The sequence below is a fragment of the Diceros bicornis genome, chromosome 10, assembly GCF_020826845.1.
Source record: "Diceros bicornis minor isolate mBicDic1 chromosome 10, mDicBic1.mat.cur, whole genome shotgun sequence".
In the NCBI taxonomy this organism is placed as follows: Eukaryota; Metazoa; Chordata; class Mammalia; order Perissodactyla; family Rhinocerotidae; genus Diceros; species Diceros bicornis.
The window spans coordinates 84912126-84939456 of record NC_080749.1 but is presented as its reverse complement, the minus strand read 5'-3'; the positions used below and the strand labels follow the sequence as shown (position 1 = coordinate 84939456).

The window sequence follows — 27331 nt, the reverse complement described above, 5'->3', positions numbered from 1 at the left end:
ATGTCCCCGGTCTCTCGCGAGCCGGTGGATCTCAATGTCATCTGCGTACGGGACCCACAGAGAAATTTAAAGAGTGTGGACGCCTGAGTCCTCCCTCAGAGATTCTTTTTTTTTCTTTTTTTTTTTTTTGTGAGGAAGATCAGCCCTGAGCTAACATCCATGCGAATCCTCATCTTCTTTGCTGAGGAAGACTGGCCCTGAGCTAACATCTATTGCCAATCTTCCTCCTTTTCTTTTCCCCCCTTTTTCTCCCCAAAGCCGCAGTAGATAGTTGTATGTCATAGTTGCACATCCTTCTAGTTGCTCTACGTGAGATGCCGCCTCGCATGGCCCAACAAGCGGTGCGTGCCCGGGATCCGAACCTGGGCGGTCGGTAGCGGAGCGCGCACACTTAACCGCTAAGCCACGGGGCCGGCCCCTATAGATTCTGAGTTAATTGTTCTTCGGACTTGTAAATGCTCCTCAGCGATTCTAAAGCACAGCTGACAGTGAGAACCACTGATGCAGGTAGAATCCTGGTACCTCCGCATCCCGTGTCCTCCAGACTTACCCAGATGTGCTCAGGCATTGTCGGAATCCTGGGGTGAGCACAGTCATAGCCTTGTCACCCTCGAATGTCTGGTCTCTGGTGTTCACATGGAAGATTCCTAAATCTCATCTCTTTCTCCATGCAAGAACATTGTGCTCACATATGCTGGCTGACCATACGCTGTCTATGTTTGCGTGCAGTGTTCCCTCTAGACAACGCAAATGCCAAAACACTACCATCTCATCAGCCCCTTCTGACCGCAATTGTTCATCCAATAAGAGCAAGAATGTTTCTACAAATGAGAGGGCAGAGATTGTATCTGCCGAGATGTGTTCAGAGTTCTCATTACATTCAAGACATTAAAAATTTCCCACATCAGATGATATTTAGTGAGTGTGTGATAAGCACAAAGCATTATAATGCATCTTATTTGTGGAGCACAAAGATAGAAAGCATGATGTTCACATGTTAGGAGGTTACCATCGAAATAAGAACATTCCACGTAAACCCACTAAGAGAACATTTTAAAGAGCGAAGGACGAATAAATACAATTGAATGAGATGCAAACACTATAATGGTGATAACCACCATTTGTGAAAGACCTGTAACGTCCTGGGCCAAACATATACCCATGATATTTTCAACATGTGGAACAACGTGCGAGGTAGATATTCACCAACCGCACTTGACACAAGGAAGGAAATAAAGTGCAGAAGTTAAGGAACTCACTCAAAATCACGTAGTTATCATTCCATTATCAGACCATGTAGCAGTGTTACTTTTCAGTGATTTAAATATAAAGTTTGAGGAAGGTGAAAAATTCACATCAACATTCTGTGGAAATGTAATACCATCTCCACAGTATCCAGTCAATATATTATATGTAGACATCATGAATATTTTAGGAATTGTAAAAAGTTTGGAGACATTAAAACGTCTGGCGAAGATGCAGAGCCTGGGAGTCACACCCGACCAGATGGACTTTCTCCTGCAAATTGCTCCTGTTTCAGTGCCTTGCTTTCCTTTCATGTAAAACACGGATACTGTCCTTACATCTGCCTCAAGGACACGCCATGAAAATGGGAACTTCCTCACTGTGGAATAAAAGTGGTGTTGGCTGTTGCGTTGTTTTGTTTTGATTTTAATGTCTCGAGAACAAGAAGCGTGAGAAGAGGTGGGTTTTCTCCCAAAGCTAAATCAGCCTGAGTGCAGGGCCCCTCATTTTCCTGGGTCTTCCAAGGCTGCAGGTGTCCTCCAGGAGGGGTGTGGGGTGGAGGCAGCACGGCCCCAGCCTGAGGCCACCTCGTGCCTGCTGGTGGTCCTGGTGGTAGTCCTGGTGGTGGTCCTGGCACTGCTGTGTGCAGAGCACACTGTTAGCATTACCTCCACCAATGGTGGATCTTGGCAACAAACAGCCCCTGAGGGACCGCTGAGCACCGGGACCCTCTCTTTGTCTCCAGAGACTGGAGCTGGGAGGGCAGCACCGGAGTGGACGGTACTCGGCCACAGGACTGGACCAGCTGCAGCAGCCTCAGCTGAGGCGGGGGGTTGAGGGGTGGTCAACAAGCCTAGCCAGGTCAAGGCTCAAGTTCTCCAAGGGCTGTCCTTGGGCAAGGAGCACTCTTGAGCAGGAAATTGTGGAAAACGTTACAGAGGAGGCATCGCCAACACGGAGTCAGGAAGCTGAAAAACAACTCTCAGTTCATTCTAGTATTTTATTTATAATCAAAAATAAATTGTAAACAGCCACACTAGGGGAAAGACTGAACTGTCTTTCCAATCTCTCTGTAGAAAATAATATTACAAAATCTTTGTCATATTAAGAGGTAATAAAGGAGTATATAAGAAAAAAAGATTTTAGGGTATGTCAGTCAGTCAATAAGAAAGATAATATTAATACTGATTTTTTTCTACATTTTTATGTTTGTAGTATTTGTTAGCTCTTTGAAATCTGTAACTTGTGGTGATTAATGGTTCTCAATATTCAATTTTGTGTTCTTTTTCTTAAATTGTATGAAATTCAAATTGTATAAACTTTAGGCTCACAAAGCCTGGATCCTTCCAGGTGCAGTATGAACTCAATGTGGACGGAACGGCCAGCTGGTGAGAATCCCAGTCTAGAGTCTTACCGTCCCTCACAGAGCACCTGAGGCAGCAGGCGCCAGTCAGTGGAGAGGTGTGGAATGAAGACGAAGTGGCTTGCTCACAGATGCCCAGGCCAGACAGGCCGGAATGACAAGCTGGGCCCCCGCCCAGGCCATGCTTAGGAGTTCAGATCTTCTTCCAGGAACGACGGGGAGCCATGAGCGAGGAGGGAGTCCACAGATGAGGAGGCGAGCGTGTGTGAGTCACAGAAGCGGCGATGGTTCCTCAGGGTCTCCACAGCTCATGTCTGTGTCCTCAAGTAGAATCACCCTAAGCCTGTGAGGAGTGGAGGGTCACTGGCCTCCTGGGCAACCCCCGCACAGTCAGTCGACTCCAGGGTCTGCAGCCAGGCGCTACAAAACCCTGGAGGAGACAGGTTTCCTGCCTCCTCTCAGCTTTCTGGTTAATCATTCAGATGGGAACCGAAGCCTACTAAGGTAAGGAGATACGTGAACTCCAGGTCAGGATCACGGTCCTGTCCCAGATAAATGACTTTTTTCCCTTCAGGGTAGGGACAGGTTGTTTTAAAAACAAATTATTTTTGTTCAGTCACTGTTGCCTAGCAACCAAAGAAAGCATCTGTCTCCTGATGTCTGTGAGCACCAGCCTGAGTGGAGCGATGCTCCAGCTGCCTTGAGAAGCAGGGAGAACACAAAGGCACCGGACTCGGTCTCAGTCGGTGAGAGATTCTGAAAGGGGAATCGTGAAGAGCTGGCACCTAACAGAACAGTCTGAGAGGCCTGTGTCAGAGACACAGGGGTGCAGAGGGGGCTGTGGGGAGCAGGCAGATGGTCTTCAGGGCACCACATCCTATAGAATATGGGGCTGTGACTGCGAGGGGTTGGTTTCTATGAAACTGCTATCGCCTGAGACAGCTGACATCTTTCCAGTAGCTTCTTTTTGTGTATTTCCAGCCAGAGTCTTGTTTTCGTTAAAGCTCTGTAGACAGAAAGGAAGAGTGACTGGCTGAACTCAGCTCTACACTGCGTGGAGCCTGTGCAGTGGCCCCTCAGCCAGGCCTAGCTCCTCAGTTGTGTGAGTCCCTGAACTCTGCAGCCGGGGGGCCCGGAGCATTCGGTGCTCACAGCAACAGAGAGGCAAAGTTACTTGTCCACGGTGACACGGCTAGCTGGTAGCCTCACAGGGTCTCTGGACCTCCAGCGTTGTGGTCTGGGGGTGGGAGAGGCTCATATTTTAAAGATTTAGGCCTTTGCATGTCATGCCACTTTGAACGGCAGGGGGAGGGATGGTGGGTCTAAGAGGAAGCGTCACAGCAACTGAGAGATGCAAACTTTATCACCTGTAAGTCTGAAATTAAAGAATTACGAACCAAAAATGGGTTAAAACAAGTGAGCCCCCTTGCCCCCCAGTCAAGGAATTGAGGAAGGACAAATGTTCTACCAACAAATGACTTTCCAACTTACTGAATTAGAAGAATGATAACACACACCTGCCTTTACGGAGCTGTAGAGAGCTGGGGAAAAAGTGCTTGTGGTGATGCTAACCAGGCTCTTCGTGCTTTAGACGACCCCTGAGGCTGGGGCGCAGAAGGGCCCAGAGACTTGGCCACAGCCACACAGTAAGGGTGAAGTGGACACCACAGCCTGGCATCCGGCCTCCCCAGGCCCAGAGCTTTTCCTTCTCTGGGCCACAAAGCCATCTCTCCGGCTTGCAGTATCCTCTCCTCTGCCTCTCTTGCAGAGAGCAATGTGCTGTCTGTACAGCTAACCCGTGCGACGCTCCTGCTTTCTCCCCTGTGCCTTTCCCACACCCAAGGCTAGAGCAGGAGGAGCAGCACCAAGAAGGGCCCAGAATAACTCAACTCCTCCAGTGAAGAATTCATTTAAACCAGTTTCCTCTCTGCTTGTTGTTGGAGAGCTGAATCAGATGATGCTTAATGTTCATACGCTACAATTAAAAAAACAGTTTCTATAGTTTTTTCCAACCATTTCTAGAGTAATGCTTTAAAAACATATGCATAATTTCAAAAGTACAGGAGGTAATATAATGAACATCCATGGACTTATCATCCCAGAGTCGACAAATCTGAACGTCTTTCTCATATGTATGTGTTAGAGTTCTCCAGAGAAACAACCGACAGGATGTAGATACATACATAGAGAGAGATTTAATGCAAGGAATTGGCTCATGTGATTGTGGTGGCTTGGCCAGTCCAAAATCTGATGGGGTGGGCTAGCAGGCTGGAGATTCAGGGGAGAGTTGCAATTGAGTCCAAAGTCGGTCTGCTCGCATAATCCCTTCTTGCTGGGGAGAGGTCAGTCTTTGTTCTTTTAAGGCTTTCAACTGATTGGGTGAGGCCCACCCACATAATGGCAGGTAATCTGCTCTACTCAGAATCCATTGATTTAAATGTTAATCTCATCCAAAAAACACCTTCGCAGAAACATTCAGAATAATGTTGGACCAAATATCTGGGCACGTTGACACATAAGTCTACACGTAAAATTAACCATCACAATTTGCTTTAAATCTTTTTTAAGAAATAAAACATTGCAGATGTAACTGATATCCCATTTATACCTCTCCCTGGGCACCTCATTCATAGTGAGGATTTTTATGTAAAGCCCTTTTTGTGACTTCAGACCCCTTTGACCTCATCACCTAAATTCCAATTTCTGGTTCAATGTTGGCATGGGAATTGAAGACGCGGCCTCACATTTGCCATCAGCACCTGTTCCTGCAAGGATCTCCCGGCCGTGGGAAGTTGTACATGGGTTCTGCAGAAAGCTCCATTACGAGCAGGTGCACCAGAGTGGATTCACTGGGAGTGACCATGTTGAATGCGCACAGAACTCAAACACGCTCAGATCACAAACCATCCGTGTTTGGATGGTTCTGCCCATATAGTCTCACCCACTATTACATGAGCCATGTCTGTCTTACTTGCTAGTTTATTGCAAGGATCAGTAAATGATGAATGTTGGAACACTTGGAGGGAATAAGAGGTGCCAGATGAACTCAAGGTACAGTGTACTGGCCTCCAGACCGCTTTCCGACCTGGAACCTGCTGGACAAGAGGCTTGAGCCCTGCACGCTCTCGGATCCCTTCCAGAGCCCAGGACTCCATGACTGGTATTTGGAGTGACAGCATCCCAAACTCAAATTCTCTCTGATTTGCTGCTGTAGCTTCTAGGCTCAGAGAGGCTGGGTCTCCCCAAAGGAAATCAGGTGCAGTGTAAGCTGCAGATACCTGCTCAGCTGGATAAACCTCTGATCATGGAAAGACGGCTCCTGAAGAAGGAAATGGAAAAGCTCCTGTAAGTAGGACTGAGAATGACTTTCATTTACTACACGTGACGTCTCGTGGGTTTCACATCATAGGTGGTCTGGATATTGGCGGGGGGTAAAAATCTAAGGAAAATGTACTCCTGCACTGTAGGAGAAAGCCAGATGATCTGGCCTGTCTCCTGCTCGAGAGGCCTCACATGTGATGCAAAGCAGGGTGCTGAATCTCCCGGCAGGTGTTTTTGCCAGCAGCTTGCACATCCATGCGTCACCCTCCTAGAGCCTAAGATCTGAGCCCCAGCCCGTGTCAACCTGTGTGGGCAGGGGGTGCCTCTGAGAGGGCCCTGCTGGTGAAAGACGTAGGAGAGATTTCTGAAAAACATACCCAGGGCCCAGCATTTAAATTGCAGCCTCTCCTCTTTCATTGTCAGTCTTATCAACTAAATAATTCATCTCTTTTTTCTTGCCATCTGAACTGTTTTTTTAAACCAACAAAGAAAACATTAAGTTTTCCATGGAAAAATTTTTTCTCCTGTGGTAGCTTTTCTTTACCTTGGTACTTTGTTAAGACGGTGACAATCACAGACCGTATCAAAAGGGAAAAAAAGGTTATGTTCTATTTCATGTGTATTATAGGCTCAACAATAATACCCTTTTCATCAAAGACCTTACCACAGTCCTCATCAAAAGTCTTTCCTGTGCCTACAAGATAATTATCTTCTAACAAGTCCTAAAGAAACGCTGGAATAAACTATATATGAATTCACACGTTTACACATATGTGTTTGGAGGCCTAAGCAATAAAGAACAAATTGTAATCAGGAATGCCAATTCCTCCACATAGAGCTGGAATTTCAAAACTGATTCAAAAATACTTTTATATCCAAAGAATACATGCAGGCTACTTTAAATAAGTACCTTGGAGTTACAAAGCAAAAATTCGAGAATATTTTTTATCAATTTAAGCTTAATAATTCAGAAGAAGAGCTTTTAGGAGCCAGAAACAAACTTACCCCCACAGAGTAACTTGCCCGAAGTGTGTGGTAAAGACGTTGACAACCAGAACTGGCCCGACGTAAACAGATTTGGAGACTGACCCGGGATACCGCAGAGTCTTCTCCCCGCCCCTCTTCCTGACTCTCCCAGAACAGCGACCGGTCTAGTCTCCCAGGCCCATATTCTGCCCTCCCTCATTAAACGTCGTTGTCAGAAAGGGATCTGCTGAAGATACACTAGAGTGGAATTACAATATGTTTTCATGCATAGCTCCTCCTAAGGGTATCTGCATTCTAATGGGAAGAAGCCTCAGGCAAAAGAATCCATGTGTGTGGATCTCACATTAATGGAATTTATCCGCTTCGCACACTCTGCCTGTGCCTAACCCAGGCAGGAGGGGGTCCTTGCTGTAAAGAGTGGGTTTCAATCCTTCTGGTTTTGTAAAACCTCTTCTGTGTGTGTGGATTTATCATTCTCCCTGCTTTCCTATAAATTCTGTTCTATGTGAGTTTAATTTTCAGATAAATGAGATTTGTTAATTACGGTTAGACATTTTACACCTGAGGCATTGCAGAATTGCCATTTAAATCAAAATGAAATATTAACTCAGCTACCAGAGCATCGACGACCTGTCTTAGGTTTTGGTCAGGGGGAAGGGGCTGGGAAGGACCCTATTCTGCGGACTGAGCTCCCGCGTCATTCCCAACGGTTCAGTCCTGCTCTCTTGCTTTCAAGGGGAGACTATATTGGCCTCAGACTTCGGGAAAATGAATTTGACCCAAGAGGAAGAAGGCAGCCCACCTTTCTTGATGACATGGTAAAGAACGGCCTGTGAGTCTCGTGTGTTCTGTGTCTGTCTAGGGGGCGGAACGGGGATCCAACTTGTCTCATAAACAAAGCCAATCTTCACTCCCCAGACGGCCTCTTACTCATCTTCTCATCCTACAACTGTCTGTGTGGTCTTTTCAACTCATTAAACTGAGGGCAAAGAATGAGAAAATAAAAGTCAAGAGACTTTTCCTATTTGCTATTGGAAAAGATTAAAATGTTATGTACAGGATGTTAAAATGTTTTTGAGGGGCCAGCCCAGTGGCGCAAGTGGGTAAGTGCGTGCACTCCACAGTGGCAGCCCGGGGTTCGCTGCGTCAGATCCCAGGTGCGCACCGATGCACTGCTTGGCAAGCCGTGCTGTGGCGGCCTCCCATATAAAGTGGAGGAAGATGGGCACGGATGTTAGCTCAGGGCCAGTCTTCCTCAGCAAAAAAAGAGGAGGATTGGCAGATGTTAGCACAGGGCTGATCTCCTCACAAAAAATAAATAAATAAATAAAAATAAAAAAATGTTTTTGACAAGATTAGCTATCATGTAGTTCTCAAATATACATATATATTTTTACTATTTGTATTAATGGAGAAAACCAAAGAGTTGAATAATCCTAAAATTCTCTGTTATTATTCATGTCAAAACTCAGATTCGTTACGTAATGAAAGTTCACTTCACGTAAATTAAGGAGGAAGCTGTGTAAAGATCTAATTCAAAAGAAATGAGTAAACCTCGGCTTTTTTGCGATCACCCATTTACTATTCTTGCACATTTAATAAGGAAAAGAGGGTTCCCCTCCCCCTCCCCCTCCCCCTCTGGTCTGACTTCCCCAGAGCTGAAGACGCAGATAAGCCTTGCTGTTCTAAAGTGCTTCTCTGTGCACATAGCAAATGGAGAATTACATCAATTAGATAAATGCTTCTCCAACTTTAATGAGGTCTTATTACAAGGCCGTTTTGATTCGGGAGTCTGAGGTGGGGCGGGGAACTGGCATTTCAAATAGCAAACTGGTGAGGCCAGTGCTGCCGGGCCAGGCATCTGACTTTGAATTCAGTCTCACAATTGATCACAATCCATTTTCTTTTTTCCTTTTTTTTTGTTCTGGTTCACTTTTCTGTTTGATTCTGTCCCTGGAAGAAATAATTACATTGCTTAGAGAATGCTAGAGTCAAATAGAACCTTAGAACCCATCTGAAAACACAAAAACAAAACTGACCTTCCCTTTTCTGGGGGGATGGGGAGGAGAGAAGGAATGTTTGATAGATAAATGGTGAACATGCTTACAAATGACCAGGAGAAGAGAATCAGAGGGGAGGCATGGACATTCTGCTCACAGAATTGGTCCTCAGCTTTCGCTGTTCTACGAGACTCTCAGCAAGTCGCTGAATCGGGTCCACCTCCCGTCCCTTGCTCATGCTGGCCCTCCTCCTGGAGGTCCCTCTCCACCTGTAGACGTTCTCCTCCTCCTTCAAGCCCCAGCTCCATGGAGGCCTCTTTTCTGCAGCCTCTGGGATCCCCCGGCCCCCCAGGTAGACACACCATTGCCCCGTGTCCCTGGGGTGTGTTTTTGACCCTCTGCTCACAGAATTAGAAATTGTCCTCTGTGTCCCTCTTCCTCCACCGTCATCTTTTTCTGTTTTAAAATTTAAGGAATCTGAGGCCCGGACAACATCAGTTGCTTGCTCAAGGACACACCACGAGTTGTTGGCTAAACCTAGATTTGAACCAGATTCCCCGATCCCAGTTTAGTATCCTTTCCAGGAATCCATCCTTTCTTTTCCTGTCCACGCAAATCAAAGAATCTGGTCTAGTGGGAGGTAAATGTAACCCCTGAAGATCCCTAAGTATTCCCGTCTGAGCATCAGGTCACTGGACACAGCTGCTGATCTAGGCTGACTCTGCAGTGTCACTCTGTGCTTCCCGTTCCAGGCGCACTACGACCTGGCCGTCAGCGCTGCGTCTCAATGGCTGAATCACTCAGAAGACCTAGCTTGGCTGGAGTGGAGGGAAGGGTAAGCTGAAATCATTGTTTGGTTTTTTTTTAACGTGTGACTATGAGAGATGCAGAGGAAGTTGCCCGGCGTCTTTCACCGTGAGGCACTCTGACTCGATAGCACTGGGAGTGTTCCTCTCCAGATAGAAACCTGAAGACACACCCCCGTTGTCAGCTCAGGATGTCATATACATGTTTCATAGTTTGCATCTCTGCTAACTGGTTTCTGTCGGATGAAGCTCTTTCTTGCATAGAATGTTCTGCCTTAGAGACGTGACTATGCTCTATCGTGCACATGCTGAGGTTCTGTGAGTAAAGGCTGCAGTCGTTCCTTAAGGACTATCAATCCTAATTTCTTAAGCATTTAACCAGATCTGTGCCTGAGTTGAGCTGTTTGACTCACAGAATAACGTCCAGGATTGCTGGCACCTCTCCCCTGTATGCCAGGCAGACTCGCTCAGTTGTAAGAACATGGAACCAGTGGGGCCAGGACTGAAGGGCTTCTTCTAGAGGCCAATTATTCCTCCTGTTCCACAGCCTCAGCACACACATCTGGTCCCAGATGGCTGTATCAGTTAGCGTTTAATTGTAATGAGCAGGAAATCCAGTCTGAACAGACTCAAGCAAAAAAAAAAAAAGGGGGGGGATGAGGAGGAGGGGTTTATTGCCTCTGTATCCGAAAAGTCCGTGGGTAGGTCTGCGTTAGGCATGGCTTAATCCAAAACCCAAACCACGTCATCAGGACTTTCCTCTTGACTATTTCCTCTGGGTGGACATTATTCTTAGTGTCAGCCCACCCGATCACAACACTCAGTCCAGGAGAGAAATGTGTCTCGGTGGTCCTGCTGACCCTGACTCGGCTGCGGTGGAGAGGGGATGGGGTGCGCTGACAGGCTTGGTCCACAGTGTTTTCCACCCTTGGAATCTAGGGGTGCTGTTGGCATCCCTGGAAGCACACAGGCTCCCGAAGGGAAAGGCAGTTCCCCCCACGCAAACTGCCACAGAAGGAAAAGGACACTGTGACAGAACCATGACTGTCCACCATGGTGGCCTGTCTGCCAGTGTTTGATCACTGAAAAAACATGGATAGACGAGGGCAAATTCATCACCCCTGCTGGAAGGTTTGAATTCAAAGTGTAAACTGTGCTGATGGCAGATTAATCACATCAATTTTGTAAATAAGTGCGTGGCACACGGCCACTGGAGATATTATCACAACCTTAGCAGGTGTCTAAAGAATAAGAATAAACCCTCCATTCTTATTTATTCATACTCTCCCTTAGGAAAATGCCATTTCGTGGCAGACCCATATATCCAAACCACAGAGAACGAGAAGCAATGATTTTATCATCTTACGCTGGACTCTTAATGGTAAGAAAAGAACACCATTTGCATATATGGAGATTCTATATCTACTATGTGCATTTTGATATTAATGCATATTTATTTTATTTTTCAACCAAATTTTTCTAAATGTTCAGGATTTACTAACATTAAATGTTTCATTTTTTTAAGATATAATAAAAGACTTGACTTCTATATTGTATTTAAGGGGCAAAAAAACCCAGAATGAAACACATAAATAATTAGTATCTGGATACTTTGATTTACCCATTTATTCAGAATTTATTTATTTAGTGCCCATGCTATCCAGGCACAATGCTAGACGTACTGGAGCTATAATAGTTTTGTTGTGTAGTAAAAGAGAAGCCACGATCTGACAATACATTTTTTGCTGTTTAACAGAACAGTATCCCAATTGAGGAAGTCTTTAAAATTTATGGGGCTGATTCTTCTGCCAATTCTGGTGCTACCAAGGTAAGGGTGACCTGAGACTATCAATGTAAGGGATTTTTAGAGAGAAGTTCTTTATTTCATGAATTTACAATGTATTTTCAGGCATGAAATAACAGTTTTATATCAAATGTACAAAAGCAGACATAGCCGTGTCTCCCTTGGGTGACAATGTTTGTAAAGTGCTTTCCTTACGTCCAGGACGGTATCAGCAATAACAGACAAGTTTTGTGAAAGGCCGGGCAGAGGTAGGAGGATAGCACCAGGCCTGGAGTCCAGCTTCCACCTGTCTCTGAGTCCGGTTTCTCACTCACTCTTGTTGTGACGTGGATCTCCTTGTATGATGACTGTCACTTCCAGAAACGAGCACGAGAGCTGCGAGGTTCGTCCTCACGATGATTGTCTGGTTACCTGTGCACGTCTCTCCTCCCCGCCAGACCACTTTGAAGTCTCCACAGCAGGAGCAGCAACGATCTGGGTCTGAGTTCTGACCCACAACCCTGGAGCACTGGGTCCCTCTCCTTCTTTGGGCTTCCGTAGACTGATCTAAAAAAAACCCAGAGTATTCTGGATGGTCTTTACAGCCAGTTCAGTTTTGTGCTTTATGAATGTAGGAGCGTTTAGTAGACATTACTTAGAGGTGGTCCCTTTGCCTGGAGCCACCCCTGGAAGAGGGAGGGGGAGGGAAGGGGGCTGGCAGGGGCGTGCAGCAGGGCGGTGGCGGGGAAGCGGAGAGAACCCACCCCTCACTCCAGGCCTTCTGCTCACTGTGGGTCTCAGTGACCCGCCTGGATCTGGAAGGGAGGGAGGGGCAGGGGGGCGACGCCACAGGGACGCCTGCCTCCGCAGTTCCTCCACCTGCAGACGCAAACAGTGGGTCACACAGAGGCAAGAGCCCAGAGGCCCAGCCCAGAAGTCAAGTATTTACCCGTGTTGTAACTTTGAAACCACTGTTCTTTCATCTGAACCCACCTGTAACCTGACTGTGGGGTCCTGAGACTCAGGTTCCCTCTGTCACTCTGGTTTCAGCTCCATCATTCATTCATTTGTTCATTCATTCAGTAGAGTGGGGGCCAGGGGATATGATGGTGAGCAAGTCAGACAAGATGGCCTTTCTCATGGGTCTTGTCTTATTTTGGGGCTGAATTTCTACCTTGGCTGAGACAGAAGCCACCCCAGGCCTGATACTGTTCAGAGAACAAGCTGTCTTGGCTGTTAAAGAACAGCCAGCTCTTTGGGTTTCTTGGAGAGCCAAGCAAACTGTATTGCTTCATTCCTGCTTGTTTTTTCTGCAGGCTGCCCTCTTCTCCCATTTCCCCAAACCAACCCCTCAAGACAAATACCTGAACCCAAGCCCCTCTCCTTGGTCACTGTGTCCTCCTCATCTCCTGGGACCTGGGAGAGTCTAGGGCTCAGCTGCTCTCCACTCACGAGGGCAGAGGGAAAATCTGGAGTGTCACATCCTGGATGGGTGGCGCTGTGAGTCCCTCCAGGTTTGGCTGGGTCATCAGCCAGGAAGGCGTCTGCCCAGCTCGGCTGAGCCAGGTTCACTCCAGCGGCCAGAATGGGAAGCCATGCAGCTTAGAGGTGGGCCAGCCTATCTATCCTACCATCTGGTCATTCACTTCTTCAATCAAGAGCCTTTATCCACACCTTCTCTATTCAGTTCACATGGTCCTGTCCTCACAAGCGGTGAGCAGTAATAAAAAGCCCAGATGTGCACAGACTCCACAGCGGCCCGCTCTGGGGGAAGTAGACCACATCCTTATGGAGGGGGCTTTCCTTCACAGGCTGTGTCTGTTTCTTGACACAGGACACGAGTGTCAGCTCATTGTTGGTTGGTACGTGAAAGACGGTTTGTGGAAGGGTTAAGCACGAGGATTCTAAAGCCTGGGCTTGCCTCCCGGCTCCACCAGCTACAAGCAGAATAGTCCTGGACAAGTCGTCTATGCTCTGTCACCCTGGGTGTCTTCTGTGAAAGCAGGGACAGGAAGGTGAATTGTCATGGGAAATGGAGTGAGTTAGTCCCAGTGGAGCCCTCAGTGCTTGGCACACGGTGACCTCAAAACAACGCTGTAGTTACTGTAATTAAGGTTCTGGTGCTTGGGTGTCTGGGGTTGGGAATCTGATTTCCTCTAGGTCCTGTAAATCAGGACTTCTCAGCATTTCGGACAAGATAATTCTTTGTTGTGTGTAGGGGTGGGGTCGGGGCTGTCCTGTGCATTATGGGATGCTTAGCAGCACCCTGGCCTCCGCCCATTAGATGCCAGTAGCTTCTCCCTAACCGTGACAACCAAAACGTCTCTCAACTTTGCCAAATGTCCCTTCAGAGGCAAATCACATCTGGTTGAGAACCACTGCTCTAAATATTCGAAAATTAAATTGCTCGTTAAGCATCCATGTGCATTATTAACACAGTGTAAATGTTGCTTTTTTAGACAAACAATGATCACAAAGGCTGTGACATGATTTGAGCTAAAAATACAAGAATCTGAGCCTCCTCTGTTCCTGTGGGCCTCACAGGTTTCCCCCTGTGAGGAATGCCAGCTCAGGCCTTTCTCTCGTGGCCACACATCAGCTCCACGCAGCGACCTTCTCCACGTCCTAAATAAGGAATGAGCAGGGCCCCTCAGTGGAAATGTAGCATTTCAAAAATTAAACTGTAAGAGCTACTTTAAAACAGTCTTTTGGGATTTAACATAATTTAAAAATAGTTTTAACTGGGAGATGAGATGGTTCAAAAAAACAGTTAATGCCAAAGGTCCTTCTTTAATTGCTGCATGTATCTGAACGACCTTTGATTCCTGCAGATAAAATGTTTCCTAAGCAACAGCTAAAATCCTTCCCAGGCAAAAGCCCAAAGCCTTGTTGAATTCTAATCAGATTATGTAGAATTTCCGGCCGCTGGACTGAAGCTCGGTGGCTTTCTTCAGGAGTATTTGCTGCCACCTGGTGACAGAAAGCACCATGGGCCCAGAATTCGTCAGGCTCAGGCTGTACTCCTGATAGGGAGCTGGGTTTTGCTGATAGGAGCTGTTTTTCTGCTGAGGACCTTGGACTCACAGAAAAAATTCAACTAAAGACCTCAAACAAGCAAGGGTCACCTACAGTTTGCTTCAGATAAATAGTAAACGTCCTACTCAACTTTGAACTGAAGAAAAAGGAGCATAAATCTTCCTTCAATAAATAAAGCAAGGAACAAAAATATTCTTCAGCTCCATTTGATGGAGAAAGAGGGAAGAAGTAAAGGGAGGCAGAGAGAGTAAAAGTTAGCGCAACAGAGGGAGGAGAAAGGCCAGGGAGGTGGTAGAGAACGTCAGAATCCCCACTTCCCTTCTCTTCCCGCCACACCCTGGTGTCCCATCTGCCGTCTGCTGACTCTCTCCAAGCTCACACCTACGGTCCAATGCGTGCTTTACAGAGGCAAACAGACGGGTGTCCAGTCCCAGCGCTGTCACTTGCCAGCTGTGTGGCCTTGGATAAGTTAGTTAACCTCTCTGATTCCCAATTTCCCTTACGTAAACAGGCATGATCACACTTATCCGACCACACCAGGTGTTCCGAGCATTCAGTGAGACTATGCATACCAAGTGAGACCATGTTGCTGGCACACGGGGAGCTTCAACTCGAGCCTTATTATTTCCAAACTCATCTCCCTCAGGAAGGCCGGCCTCCTTCCTCCTCTCCGCAGGAGCCCATTGATAGCAGCCTGGTCTCCGGGCAGTAGCCCGCCCGTCTCTACCCTCACCTCTGCAGTCCCAGCCTCCACTCTTACTCCATCATCTGCTGCCGGTCTTCTCTTCTTAGAGGGTGTGACTTGCTCAAATTGCACAGAAATGAAGACGTGTTTTCATGATGAAGGGAGGGACCTGTGTTTAAACAAAATTCAGTACTGACAGATCTTCATGACGAGACAGTAAAAAACACGCTTTCAATCTCAATTATGTCCAAACGAATACTTGCAGTATATGTTTAAAGTATAAAGACCAAGCCAACTGCAAGTCCCCAGGTGTGTCAAGCGGGACAGCCCTGAGGGTCCTTTCACCTGGTTTCCACCGTCTTGAATTGTCTGTCATTCTCTTTTACTTCTTTATAGTTTTACCACATATGCATCTCTAATCAATATATTGTTTCGTTTTGCATGTTCTTTGAATTTTATATAAATGAAATAAAACAATATATATAAATGAAGCGACAGGAATGAAATGAAGCAGATGTGTTATTCCATGGCTTTCTGTTTCCACTCAGCATCTCGTTGCAGAAATTCATCCACACTGTTGCATGTAGCTAGGGTTTATTTCCACTGTAGGAGTATACCCAATTTGTTTATGCATTCCTCTGTTTTACACATTTGCTTATTCCTTTGTGTGTCTCTTGGGGCACAGTGAGAGAGTTTCATGTGGCATATGCCCAGGAGTGAAATTGCTGCGTCGTAGGTTATGTGCGTCTTCAACTCACTACAAAATCATTTTCCCAAGTGATTGCACCAGTTTACTCCTCTCCCTGCACTGTGGGTTACCTGGCTGCTACCAATGCTTGATGTTTCCAGGCTTTTCATTTGTCAGTCTTTTCAGTGTGCACGGTGGTCTTCATTCACATCCCTGATCACCAATGGGCAGCTCTTCATAGGGCTCTTCTTCTTCTTCTGTAAAGTGACTGCTAAAGTCTTTTGTCCATTTTTCTGTTGGGTCATTTGTCTTTTTATTTTTTATTTATACAGAGCCTCAATTTTTAGAAAAGCTGAGGTAGGATGTAATCAGTCAAGTCCTAGATTTTCCAGTACACTTTCCATTTGAAATTTGCCCTTGTTCTTCATAAACTTTAAAATGTTTAGAAAATATGATTTTGCAACATTCCAACCACATTTGCAAAACTCTTTGGACAGATACAAACTTTCCAGACCACATGCTTGGCTTTTACTGTGGAAAATATGGTTGTCAAGAGCATATGTTCAATTGCTTTGACATTGATCTTTGATCAGAAATTCTCCACCCTCCATCTCAGGGATATCAAAATGATGTTTTAATAAGTTATTGATCCGGGTTGAAGGGCAGGTAAAGATTACTGTCTTCGCTCTTCATCGCTTAACGATGGACTCTTGTGCACATTCCTACATGCCTTTCCACATCCGCGTCTCCTCCTCCTCACCATTCCAGTTAGAAGAAAGTTTTGTTGAATGTACTTTGGACGTAATTTGGCACTCGATAAATACTTGAATTGAGAAATAACAATCACAGCAATACTTTTACATTGATATAATAAGGATATTAGTAAGTAGCCTTAGAGTAAAAAAAGAACATACGAGTAACTCTAGGTTTAGGATTTAAATTTCATTCAACTTTTTAAATAATTTTTTCATATGAACCACACAGGAAGCTACATTAACTGCTTGCATGAGTCATCAGATTATCAGGACTCTTGCATATTTGAGCTGGAAGTGACTTGCAAATCATCAAGTTCTGTCTTTCCCAGTGGATGGGGAAACCAGTAGGAAAAGCATCAGTCTTGCATTTTCTAAGGCAGAAGACGTATGACTGGTTCTCCTTTCCTTATACCTCACGTCCATCATCCTGGGGGGCTGCTGTCATGGACATAACTGCCCCACCCTGACACAAAACCTCCTACCATCACTTCCACTTACACTTAATTCTTTACAACACTGGATATGAAGTAAACTCTCAATAAATATTTTGCCATTTGAATAAAAGGCTGAGGTTAAATTTAGAAGTGCCCGTGCAGTGGTGGCCGTAAACTGTTCTGTCAATAAAGAGAACACACCTCATTTATTATTTGATCCATGTTTTCTGTGTGATACAACAGAAAACCCATAGCAATCATGAGAAACAAAAGTTGACTTCTCACATGAAGGGAGTCTGGAGTGGGCAGATCAGGGCTGGCACCACGGTTCCAAAGTCGTCAGGAACACAGGCATCGTCCAGGTCCCTGCTCAGTCATTCCTGTTCTAACGGCAAAATAATATACAAATACAGTCCTTGTCCTAACAAAAAAACGGCAGACCAAAAAAACCTACATGTAAACACACCATTATCCTAGAGCTCAAATTCTTGTGGAAATACAGATTTCTACCTACTTTGAAAAGATACCAATTATGTGGGAACTTGATCAGTAACAGTTTTGGGTGATAAAGATAGAGACAGAGAACGTTCTACTGACCTGGAGATCTAACAACGGTACCTGTCTTGTCGTCCTTGTTGCCGGGTCGCCTCAGTTATACATCGTGCAAGGTGTCCTGTTGATGAAAAGATGGATTTGCTGAAAGACACACGTGAAGAGAATGGTATAATCGTTTCTTGCTCCTTAGAAATAAGAGTTCTGTAAACATAAGGGCTGAAACTCTATCAGTAAGAGAGCAGGAAAGTGTTGATCTTGCAGAGGAACATTAATTATTTCAGACCTCCCGCTCTGATAGAGGAAATGGTGGCCCAGGAGCCGCCATGGGTGACTGTGCAGCAGAAAGAATTGAATCGGGGAGAGAAATGATGAGGATGGTGGCAGAGATAAGTAACAATTACTATTATTATTATTTTTAAAGCTAATGTACTCTGGGCCAGGCACTGTTTTGAGTGCTTTACAAGTGTTGACTCTGTGACCCCACCACACCCTGGAGGTGGTCACCCCTGTGATAACCCCTTGAGGAAAGAGGCCCGGGAGGTCAGGTGACACACCCGAGGTCACGACTTGTCGCTGGCATGGTGCAGCTTGAGTTCAGGTACAGCCAGGCTGACGCGTTGTGCTGTTAACCTCTACTGCCTTGACTAGAGCGGCGGTTACTCAGCTGGTCAATAAGGCATGAGGGCCTCCTGTGTGCCGGGCCCTCTCTGAGGCACTGGAGATAAAGGTTGACTTGGCTCCCTGGACCCCTGTGCCACTCTCCAGTCCACTCTCCAGTCCTCTCTCCACAGGCGGCCAGGCTGACCTTTGTTTAAACCTAAATCAGACCTTGTGGCACTACTGCTTAAAAATACGTTAAAGGCTCCACTGCGGCCTGGAGTCAGTGTCAGGCAGTTGTGGTGCAGCTCTGCACTGGGGCCACCAAGGACACAGACCTCTGGGCCCCTCTGCCTCCTCAGCCTCGTCTACAGCCGCCCCCTCCTAACGCTGCTCCAGCCCCACCGCCCCCTTTCTGGTCTGGAAGCACAAGCCTTTTCCAGGAAGACCCTCTGGTTCCCTCTGCCAGGAACACTCCTCCCAGCTCTTCCCATGGCCGGCTGCTGCTCACACCGAAAGTCTCTGCTGAAGCATTGCTTCCTTCTAGAGGCTTCCTCTGCCCATTCCGCCCTACAAGGTGGCTGCCCAGTGACTCCCCAGCACAGCACCTTGTTTGGTTTATTTATTAAACTCGTCACAATGAACGGTTACGCTGGTGGTCTAATAGTTAGTCTACTGTTTGTTTCTCCTCACTCAGCCCCACAAAGGCAGGAACCTTTTCTGTCTTACTAAGAACCGCTCCTGGAACAGGGCCTGACCGTGGGAGGTGCTGGCTGAAAACTCGCGGAGTGGACGAGAGGAGGGGCAGTCCTGGCCTCTGGTGCAGCAGACAGCGGGTGACAGCTGGCTGTGACAGGCTGGGGCTGTCCCGCGTGGCAGCATGCTCTGAGCTGCAGATGAGCGAGTCAATAATTCTGCTTGGGGGCTTGGGGGTGCCAGCAGCGGAGAGGGGAGGCGGGGAGACGTCGGGGCAAGTGTCTCAGAAAAGGTGATGTTTGAGCTCCGTCTCGAAGGAGAAGCAGGAGCCTGCAGGCAGGAGGGAGGACGGCGTTCCAGGCAGAGGGAAGCGTGTGAAGCGCACCGTGTGTGGACAGGCGCCCGGGCGCGTGGACGCGGGCCGCGTGGACCCGGCTGAGGCGGCGGCCGCGACTCCGGGCCCGCGCGCGGGCCAGGCGCTGGGACAGCGGGTCGCTGCGGGCGCCGGCAGCCCCGCGGCGCTCACAGGCCGCCCTGCTTCCCTTGCAGGCCCCGGGGGCTCCCTTCCGCCGCTCCCTGCACCCTTTCGCCCTGTTAACAGCGCCCAAGGCCGCGGAACACGCCCGCCGACAGCGTAAGCGCTCGCCTCCACCCGCTGAGAGCAATTCCGGGAGAACCAGGAGGGAGCCACACGGTGGGGTCCAGCTGTGGCCAGAGGGTCTCTGTCTGGCTGAATTTAGAAGAATCAGGAGCGTTTCTCACTTGATTTCCCTCCATTATGGAAATCAGGGAAATCTTACTTCTCAGACCCTTTGGTGATAGGAGCAAAGCTCTCTGGAGGGGAAGGACCCCAAACTGTGGGTAGACTCATTGAAAAAAGCTTTTCATACAGATAACGGTTACTCCGTGTCTCCAGGTGTCAAGTTAAGAAGGGGAGCAAAGAGTCAAAACGCCTCCAGCAGCTGTGCAAGGGAAGCAAATGCCACGGATCGGAAATCATCAAAGAACTTATCTTTGGACACACGGCCAAAGAACAAAGTAGGTCTAAAAACATGAATTGCACCAAACTGATACCAGATACTTGGGGAGTTCTTCATTTATTGTGTGGTTAAAAGTCTGGCCTTTGGAGTTAGATGCTCTGGGTTTGACTCTAAAGCCCACTACTTACCAGCTGTGTTACTTCAGGCAAGCTACCTAACCTCTCTGTGCCTTAGTTTCCTTCTCCGCAAAATGGGAAGAATAATGGTACCTACCTCTTAAGGTTGTTGAGATGATTAACAAAGGTTATGCATACTAAGAGTTTAGAACAGTGTTTGGCACAGAGTAAACCCTAAATAAATATTAACCATTGTTATCTTTGTAGCATTTCAGAAATACTCTTCACCAGTTAATCAGCTATTGATTCAAGGAAGTGTGTCTAGGAGAAGGTTTATATTACTCTCCGTGTCAGATGTTCCTGTTCTTGGTCCCATTCTCACTAATGAGAGATGCTTTGCGTCTCTGCTTCTTCTGTCCTGTCCATATGATTCCTGCTGCAGAATTCAGAGAATGGTCAGAGACAGGCAGGAAAGAAAGGAGAATGGGAGGAGGGCTCTCTGCTGTTCCAGCTCCGGGCTCCTAGTTGTAATGTGCAAAGTGAAAAGGACATTTTAAAAAAAGCCAGGGAGACCGAGTTGGTCCGAGAGGGGAGAGAATCAGAAAGTGGTACAGGCGGGTTGTCTGGATGTTGTAGGTTTTGTTGAATGAGAGACTCTGGGTCAGATGGAGGGTTGTAAGATAGGAAGGAAAAAGGGAATTTTGAAAATTGATGCACTGGGTTATGAATTGGGTTTGCTTCGAGAAACACAAGTGAAATTGAAATTCCCTTTTAATTTAGTTTGGTTGCTGTACTGTGCATTTTTAAAATGTGAATCTCTGAGTAGACTGGGCCACACGGGGCTTAGGATTATTCAGGTTTCTGAGGCAAACTGTTGGCTGATTAGAAAGGTGACCTTACGCAGCAAATGCTCTAGGAACCACCTGGCTTCTTTGGTCGCCTCCGGTTTTAATAAGCGTTTCTCTGGTGATAGAACAATCACACTACTGGGAATGCTCACTACACGGAGTTTCTTCTAAAGGCATTTGCCAAAAGGAGATTTGAAGGTATAGCTTTTCTAGAACCATATCTTTGTTACCGAAGAAATTTTTGAAGTAAAATCACCCTATTTTTTAAAATATGAGTTTGGGAGTAACAAGCTTTAGAAAGTAAAACAAAGCAACGGAAAATCAAAAAACAGTAATAGCTCCAGAAGTAACACACACACACACACACACACACACTCACACACACACAGATCATCTAGACTTTAAACCTCATCATGAATAAACAGCTCTCTGAGGCAGCTTCATAGACCCTGGAGGCTCATCCATGCATCCGAGGTAATGGAAATCTAGCTCTCAAGATTACCCACTGGTATGTTATTTTAAAAATATACTTTGATTCCCTGTGTGTTTCTTTCACAACCTTGAAGACTGTGGCTTCTGGATGGAAGCAGACCTTCTCTTTCCTTGTTGTTCCCTACATGTGTAGAAAGTGCTTTGCAGGCGGTAGATGTTCAGTACTTCCTGTCCACTGGAGAATCAGCCGTGAGTGAATGCTCCTCGGGCGATTCCCCTCAACCGCTGTGCCCCGTCTACACTGATCCAGAGGCTCATTTCAAGGGACCAGCTATTTCTATAGGCTAATCGATGCTTGTCAGCCCAGGAGCGTCAGAAGAACAGAGGCCTGTTTTACAGTAGGGCCAGATCTTGAGATGAACCCCTTCCATAAGGGCCCCTTCTTGATCACCAAATAGCAGAAAACACATTTGGGGGTTTCTTCATGCTTTCTTATTTGTGTACTTTAGGCATCTTTTCCAACTCCTGGGTAATGTACTTTTTAAATTAGTTTAAAAATTATAATAGTAATACATGCTTGTATTAAAAATTTTAAACAATACGAAAAATATGAAGTGAAAAGTAAAAGACTCCCTCTTCCCCAAACCCTGTCCTACTGCTCAGAGATAACCACTGTCACTATTTCTTGTGATATTCAAATATTTGCTGCACATGTAGATACAACTGTACAGACATATATGCCTGATTGATTTGTTAGAAATAACAAAGAAATAAATATTTTATTAAATGTGTGAAAATCATGCTTTCACAGTTTATTGTTTGAAAAAGTTTTTCATTTTATATATTTGAGCTTCTTATTCTTTTCCTTTATGGCTTCTGGATATTATATCTTAATTATAATATTAAAATATTATATATTTTAGCTGACGAATGATTTTTTTAACCTCGAGATAAAACAATGCCTTATTGAGAATTTTCTATTTATTTCCAGCCACTGAATTTCTTCATAAAGTAAGGAAAAAGGAGAAATTATTTTTAAAAAATCCAGGTATTCTGGGAAACAGTTTTGCAGATTTCTTTTATACTGTGCCGGTATTAGCAGCTCCTAGTTTAGTCAAAATGGGTAGGAGCTACGTGGTACCCTAGGGAAGTGTTGGTTCGGAGAACGTTACTAGGAGTCAGGCTGGACATGGACAGGGCCGCACCAAGGGCTCAGAGCAGAGACGACGTGCTTGGGACCGGCTCTGCGGCGGGATGGCCTGCTGGAATCCTGGACCCCCCGTTCCACACCTCGGGCGGGTTGTCAAGTGAGTCCCAGCGGGCTTCGGTTTCTCATCTGTAGAGAGGGTTCCAGCAGCACCCGCCCTCGAGGGCGTCCCTGGAACTGACCGAGCGTGGGTGCGGAAGGGCGCAGAGAAGGGCCGGGACCACGGCCGGCGACAGCGCAGTGCTCCCCGTATTCCCACTCCAGGAGCCGCGAAGGGACACGGCGAGGGCGCAACTCGAGGGACTCGGGTGTCCGGGTCACACGAGAGGAGCTCAGAGACCACCGCTCCGTCCTAACGAGTAAAAACGCCGAAAGGACAGAAAAATCAGCAGTCCCCTTGGATCTACAAGGCAGGGGAGGACGCAGGGCAAACCGCGGCCCCGGAGGTTGGAGGGACAGACAGGAGAAGAGGGGGAGTGACGGTGCACGGAGCCGAGCCCCCCGAGCGCTGGGCAGGGAAGCCTGACCTGTGACTGACGATCGCTGCGGCTGGGGGGCGGGGGGGGCGCGGACAACTCTGAGAGTCATAAACTCCAGGGGACCCAGTCATGGGCGGGGGGGACCCACAGTACTGAGACATTTACCTCCAGGAGCTCCCCCAGGCTCCCCCAGTAAATATTGGAGGAAGATCCCCTCGTGCCATTTGAAATAGCCAGAACTTCCGTTCTTAACAAGGCCTGCCTCAGGGGAAACTAGTTAACAGAGACTAACCTGCTGGGGTATTATCAGAACCTGACTGACCTAGAGGAAGAGAAATACCCAACTCCAGCCCCCTCTAGCCATCCTATCCCACCAAAGGGAGAGAAAAAACTAAGAAATTCTTGTGACGTTCACAGTCAGAGGCACAGGCTCACTCAAGATAGACCTAATCACAGGATACAGAGCACTCCCCTCCCACACCGCAGCTCCACATCACTGAGGCCTAGTCACAGCTGTTCCTTTTACTCAGAACATCATGTCTGGCTATCAAGAAAAAACTACAACACATACTAAAAGGCAAAAAACATGATTTGAAGAGACAGAGTAAGCATCACAACCAGACATGGCAGGGATATTGGAATGATCAGACCAGGAATTTAAAACAACTATGATTAATATGCTAAGGGCTCCAATGGGTAAAGTAGGCAGCACATGAGAACAGATGGGACACGTAAGCAGAGAGATGGAAATCCTAAGGAAGAACATAAGGAAATGCTAGAGATCAAAAACACTGAAACAGAAATGAAGAATACCTCTGATGGACTCATTAGTAGACTGGACATGGCTGAGGAAAGACTCTCTGACCTCAAGCATATCTCAATAGAATCCTCAAAAACCAAAAAGAAAAGAGAACAAAGACTGAAAGAAAAACCCGAACAGAATATCCAAGGACTGTGGGAACTACAAGAGGTGTAGCGTATGGGTAATAGGAACACCAAAAGAAGAGAGAGAGAGAAAGGAACAGAAGAAATATTTGAAACAATGACTGAGAATTTACCCAAATTAATGTCAGAGGCCAAACCACAGATCCAGGAGGCTCAGAGATCAACAAGCAGGAAAAATGCCCCCAAACTACACCTCAACATATCATTGTCAAATCACAGAAAATCAAAGATAAAGAAAAAATCCTGAAAGAAGCCAGAGGAAAAAACTCCTTACCCACAGAGGAACAAAAATCAGAATTATATCCAACTTCTCCTTAGAAACCACACAGGCAAGAAGAGAGTGCAGCAAAATATTTAAAGTGTTGAGAGGAAAAAAAACCCCTAGAATTCTGTACCCTGTGAAATTATCCTTCAAAAGTGAAAGAGAAATAAAGACTTTCTCAGGCAAACAAAAATTGAAGGACTTCATTGCCAGTAGACCTGCCTTGCAAGAAATGTTAAAAGAAGTTCTTTAAAGAGAAGGAAAACAATAAAAGTCAGATCCTCAGATCTACTTAGAGAAATGAAGAGCATCAGAGAGGGAATAAGTGAAGGTAAAATAAACACTTTTATTCTTCTTATTTGTACTTGATCTAACATATCAGATATTGTTCAAAATAATAGCAGTGGTGTATTTGGTTAGGTATGCTTATGTATATATTTTATGTGTATATATGTATTTGCTCATGTATTCTTATATATGAGTGGCAGCAGTGATGCAAGGATGGGAGGGTGGACTTGGGACTATTTGGTTATTATAAGGTACTCACGCTGCCTGTGAAGCAGAATGCTGGTACTTGAAGGTGGACTTGGATTAGTTGTAAATGTATACTGCAAACTCTATGGCAACTATCAAAAAAAGGTAAAAAGAGAAATAATTGATATGATAAGAAAGGGGGGAAATGGAATCATATAAAATGCTCAGTTAAAACCATAAAAGGTAGAAAAAGAGTAGAAGACAGGAAAAAAGAACAAGGGCAACGAATAGAAAACAGGAACAAATGTGGTCGATATTAATCCACCTGCATCGGTAATCACTCTGGACGTCAATGGTCCAAATGAGCCAATAAGAAGACAGAACTCAACAGCCACACGTGCCTAGTGGCTGCTGTATCTGAACTGCCTGGACCAGTCCCATCACTGTGGACCGTTCTATTGGACAGCGCTGATCTATATCTTGCTAGGGATGCATTTGTCAAAATTCATAGAATGGTAAAGTTAAGATTTGTGCATTTCACTTGTAAAATTTACCTTTAAATATATTGAACTCATTTACGGCCACCTAGGCTGATGAATTTAGGAGTGGAGTGTGCTGCTGTCTGCAGCTTACTTTCAAATGCATCAAAGAATAAGATGGAGTGATGGACGGGCACAGGGAGAGAGAGATGCACTGATGCATGTTAAAGCAAATACAGCAAACTGTTCACTACAGAATCCAGGTGGTGGGCATATGTATGTTATTGTACAATTCTTTCAACTTTTCTGTATGAAAATTTTCATAATAAAATTATGAAGAAGAAAAAAAAAGACAAACTGTCGGAGTGGAGCAAAAAACAAGACCTGATTACATGTTGTCTACCAGAAACCCACTTTAAATATAAAGACACATATAGATTAAAAGTAAATGTATGGAGAAAAATAAATCATGCTCGCACTATCAGAAGAAAGAAAAAGGAGCTCTATTAATTTCAGACAGGGCTGACTTCAAAGCAAGGAAAGTGATCAGGAATAAAGAAGAGCATCACACGATGTTAAGGGGTCAATTCTCCAAGAAGACACAACTGTCCTCAACATGTGTGCCACCAACAACCGAGCGCCCAAGCAAGTGGGGTTAGAGCTGCAGCGAGAAAGAGACACCCCCTTCTCCTTGATGGCGATTCAATACCCTCTATCAGAAATAGAGGGAGAGGGCCCTCTGAGTTTAAATTCAAAGCAATATATAAGAAATTCAAAATAATATGCTAGAAGCACAATAGACAACCGCTAAGGGGCAAAGAAATGATTTGCTTTGGGTATGATCAGCAAAAGAAGTATTATTTTCATTAGTCAATTTTTATTCAGAAATAATTTCGCGCTTAGAGGAAACCTGCACAAATGGTACACAGAGCGCTCAAATACCTTTTACTCAGATTCATCAACTGGTAACATTTTGCTCCATCAGCGTTACACTTCCTGTCTCCGTCTCTGTCTCTCTGTCTCTCTCACTCTCTGTCTCTCTGTATGTAGATAAATAATTTTCTCTGAGCCATCTGAAGTTATATCTGCCATATCCCTTTACCCCTATATACTTCAGTGTGTGTTTCCTAAGGACAGTCATTCTCTTAAATAACCACAGTATAGTTATCAACTTCAGAAAATCTGACATTGATACTTTTATCTAATTTCTGTCTATATACCAATTTTGTCAATTGACCCCATAATGTCCTTTTTTAAACATTTTTTCCTTTTGTACAGGATCCAGTATGTGATCATATATTGTATGTAGTTGAGAAATATAACTCAATTTCCAAATGTCTCAGAATAATTCCATGGAAAATTCCTTTGTACCTACATGTATTTTAATCCATCTTTGTCAGTAACTTAGTATCTGATATTTGATCTTAACTCTACAGATTGAAAGCCAGTGTCTGTGTCCACGTTAAATTAATGGGCTTGATACCAAAATCATCTTTTTATTCTGCAGGTCACTTAGAAACTTGGAGTTGCACCGTGGGAGTTCTTGACAAAGTCTCTGGGAGAGGAAGAGAAACATCACCTTAAAGCTGCAACTCTCGCGGGCACATGTCCCTCTACAGTGAGCTTTTGATGCAAAGTGTGTGGAAGTGCTATGCTGGATGTGGAGCTTTCTGCTCTTAGAATCATACTGTATGGCCATATTATGGGGGTGGGGGGGGAGTGTGTGTTTTATGCTACTTCTTTTGTGACTGGAACACTGTGGTTGGAGAATTCCCAGAATATAGTATTTCTATCTCAGAGCAGGCTGGCTCTGTAGCACATTTTACAAAGGTTTAGCACTGAATGTTGCAGAGTGGTGGGGTAGGAGGCAGTTTTCCAAACTTTCAATCCAAAATAAAATTAATCTGTCATTGATTGCCTTTCCTATGTTCTCATATGGAAACATTTAAAATCATTTCAATAAAGCATTAAAAGAAAAATGGGTGCAGGCTTTCTTTCAGTAGAATATAATAACTACTAGGGGAAAAAACGTTCTGATCTTTTCAGCACCTTTCCAAAATGCTGATCAGGCACATGGTTTAGCTTGTAACTACATACAGAAACAATTTGACCAAATGGATGTGAGTACGGATTATACCTTTCTTAAGGTTTTGATGAG

General features: G+C 45.6%; 1 protein-coding gene across 1 annotated transcript; it reads left to right on the top strand.

Annotated features, from left to right (window-relative positions):
- Positions 1-26864, top strand: C10H2orf80 (chromosome 10 C2orf80 homolog). Its single transcript, XM_058548603.1, has 10 exons — positions 1-45; positions 1771-1902; positions 1991-2077; positions 7567-7734; positions 9669-9751; positions 11016-11103; positions 11479-11550; positions 19501-19585; positions 19868-19989; positions 26681-26864. Exons 1-10 carry the CDS (start codon positions 1-3, stop codon positions 26687-26689), a joined length of 891 nt encoding a protein of 296 aa, XP_058404586.1. The 3' UTR covers positions 26690-26864.
- Positions 26865-27331: the final 467 nt, after the last annotated feature.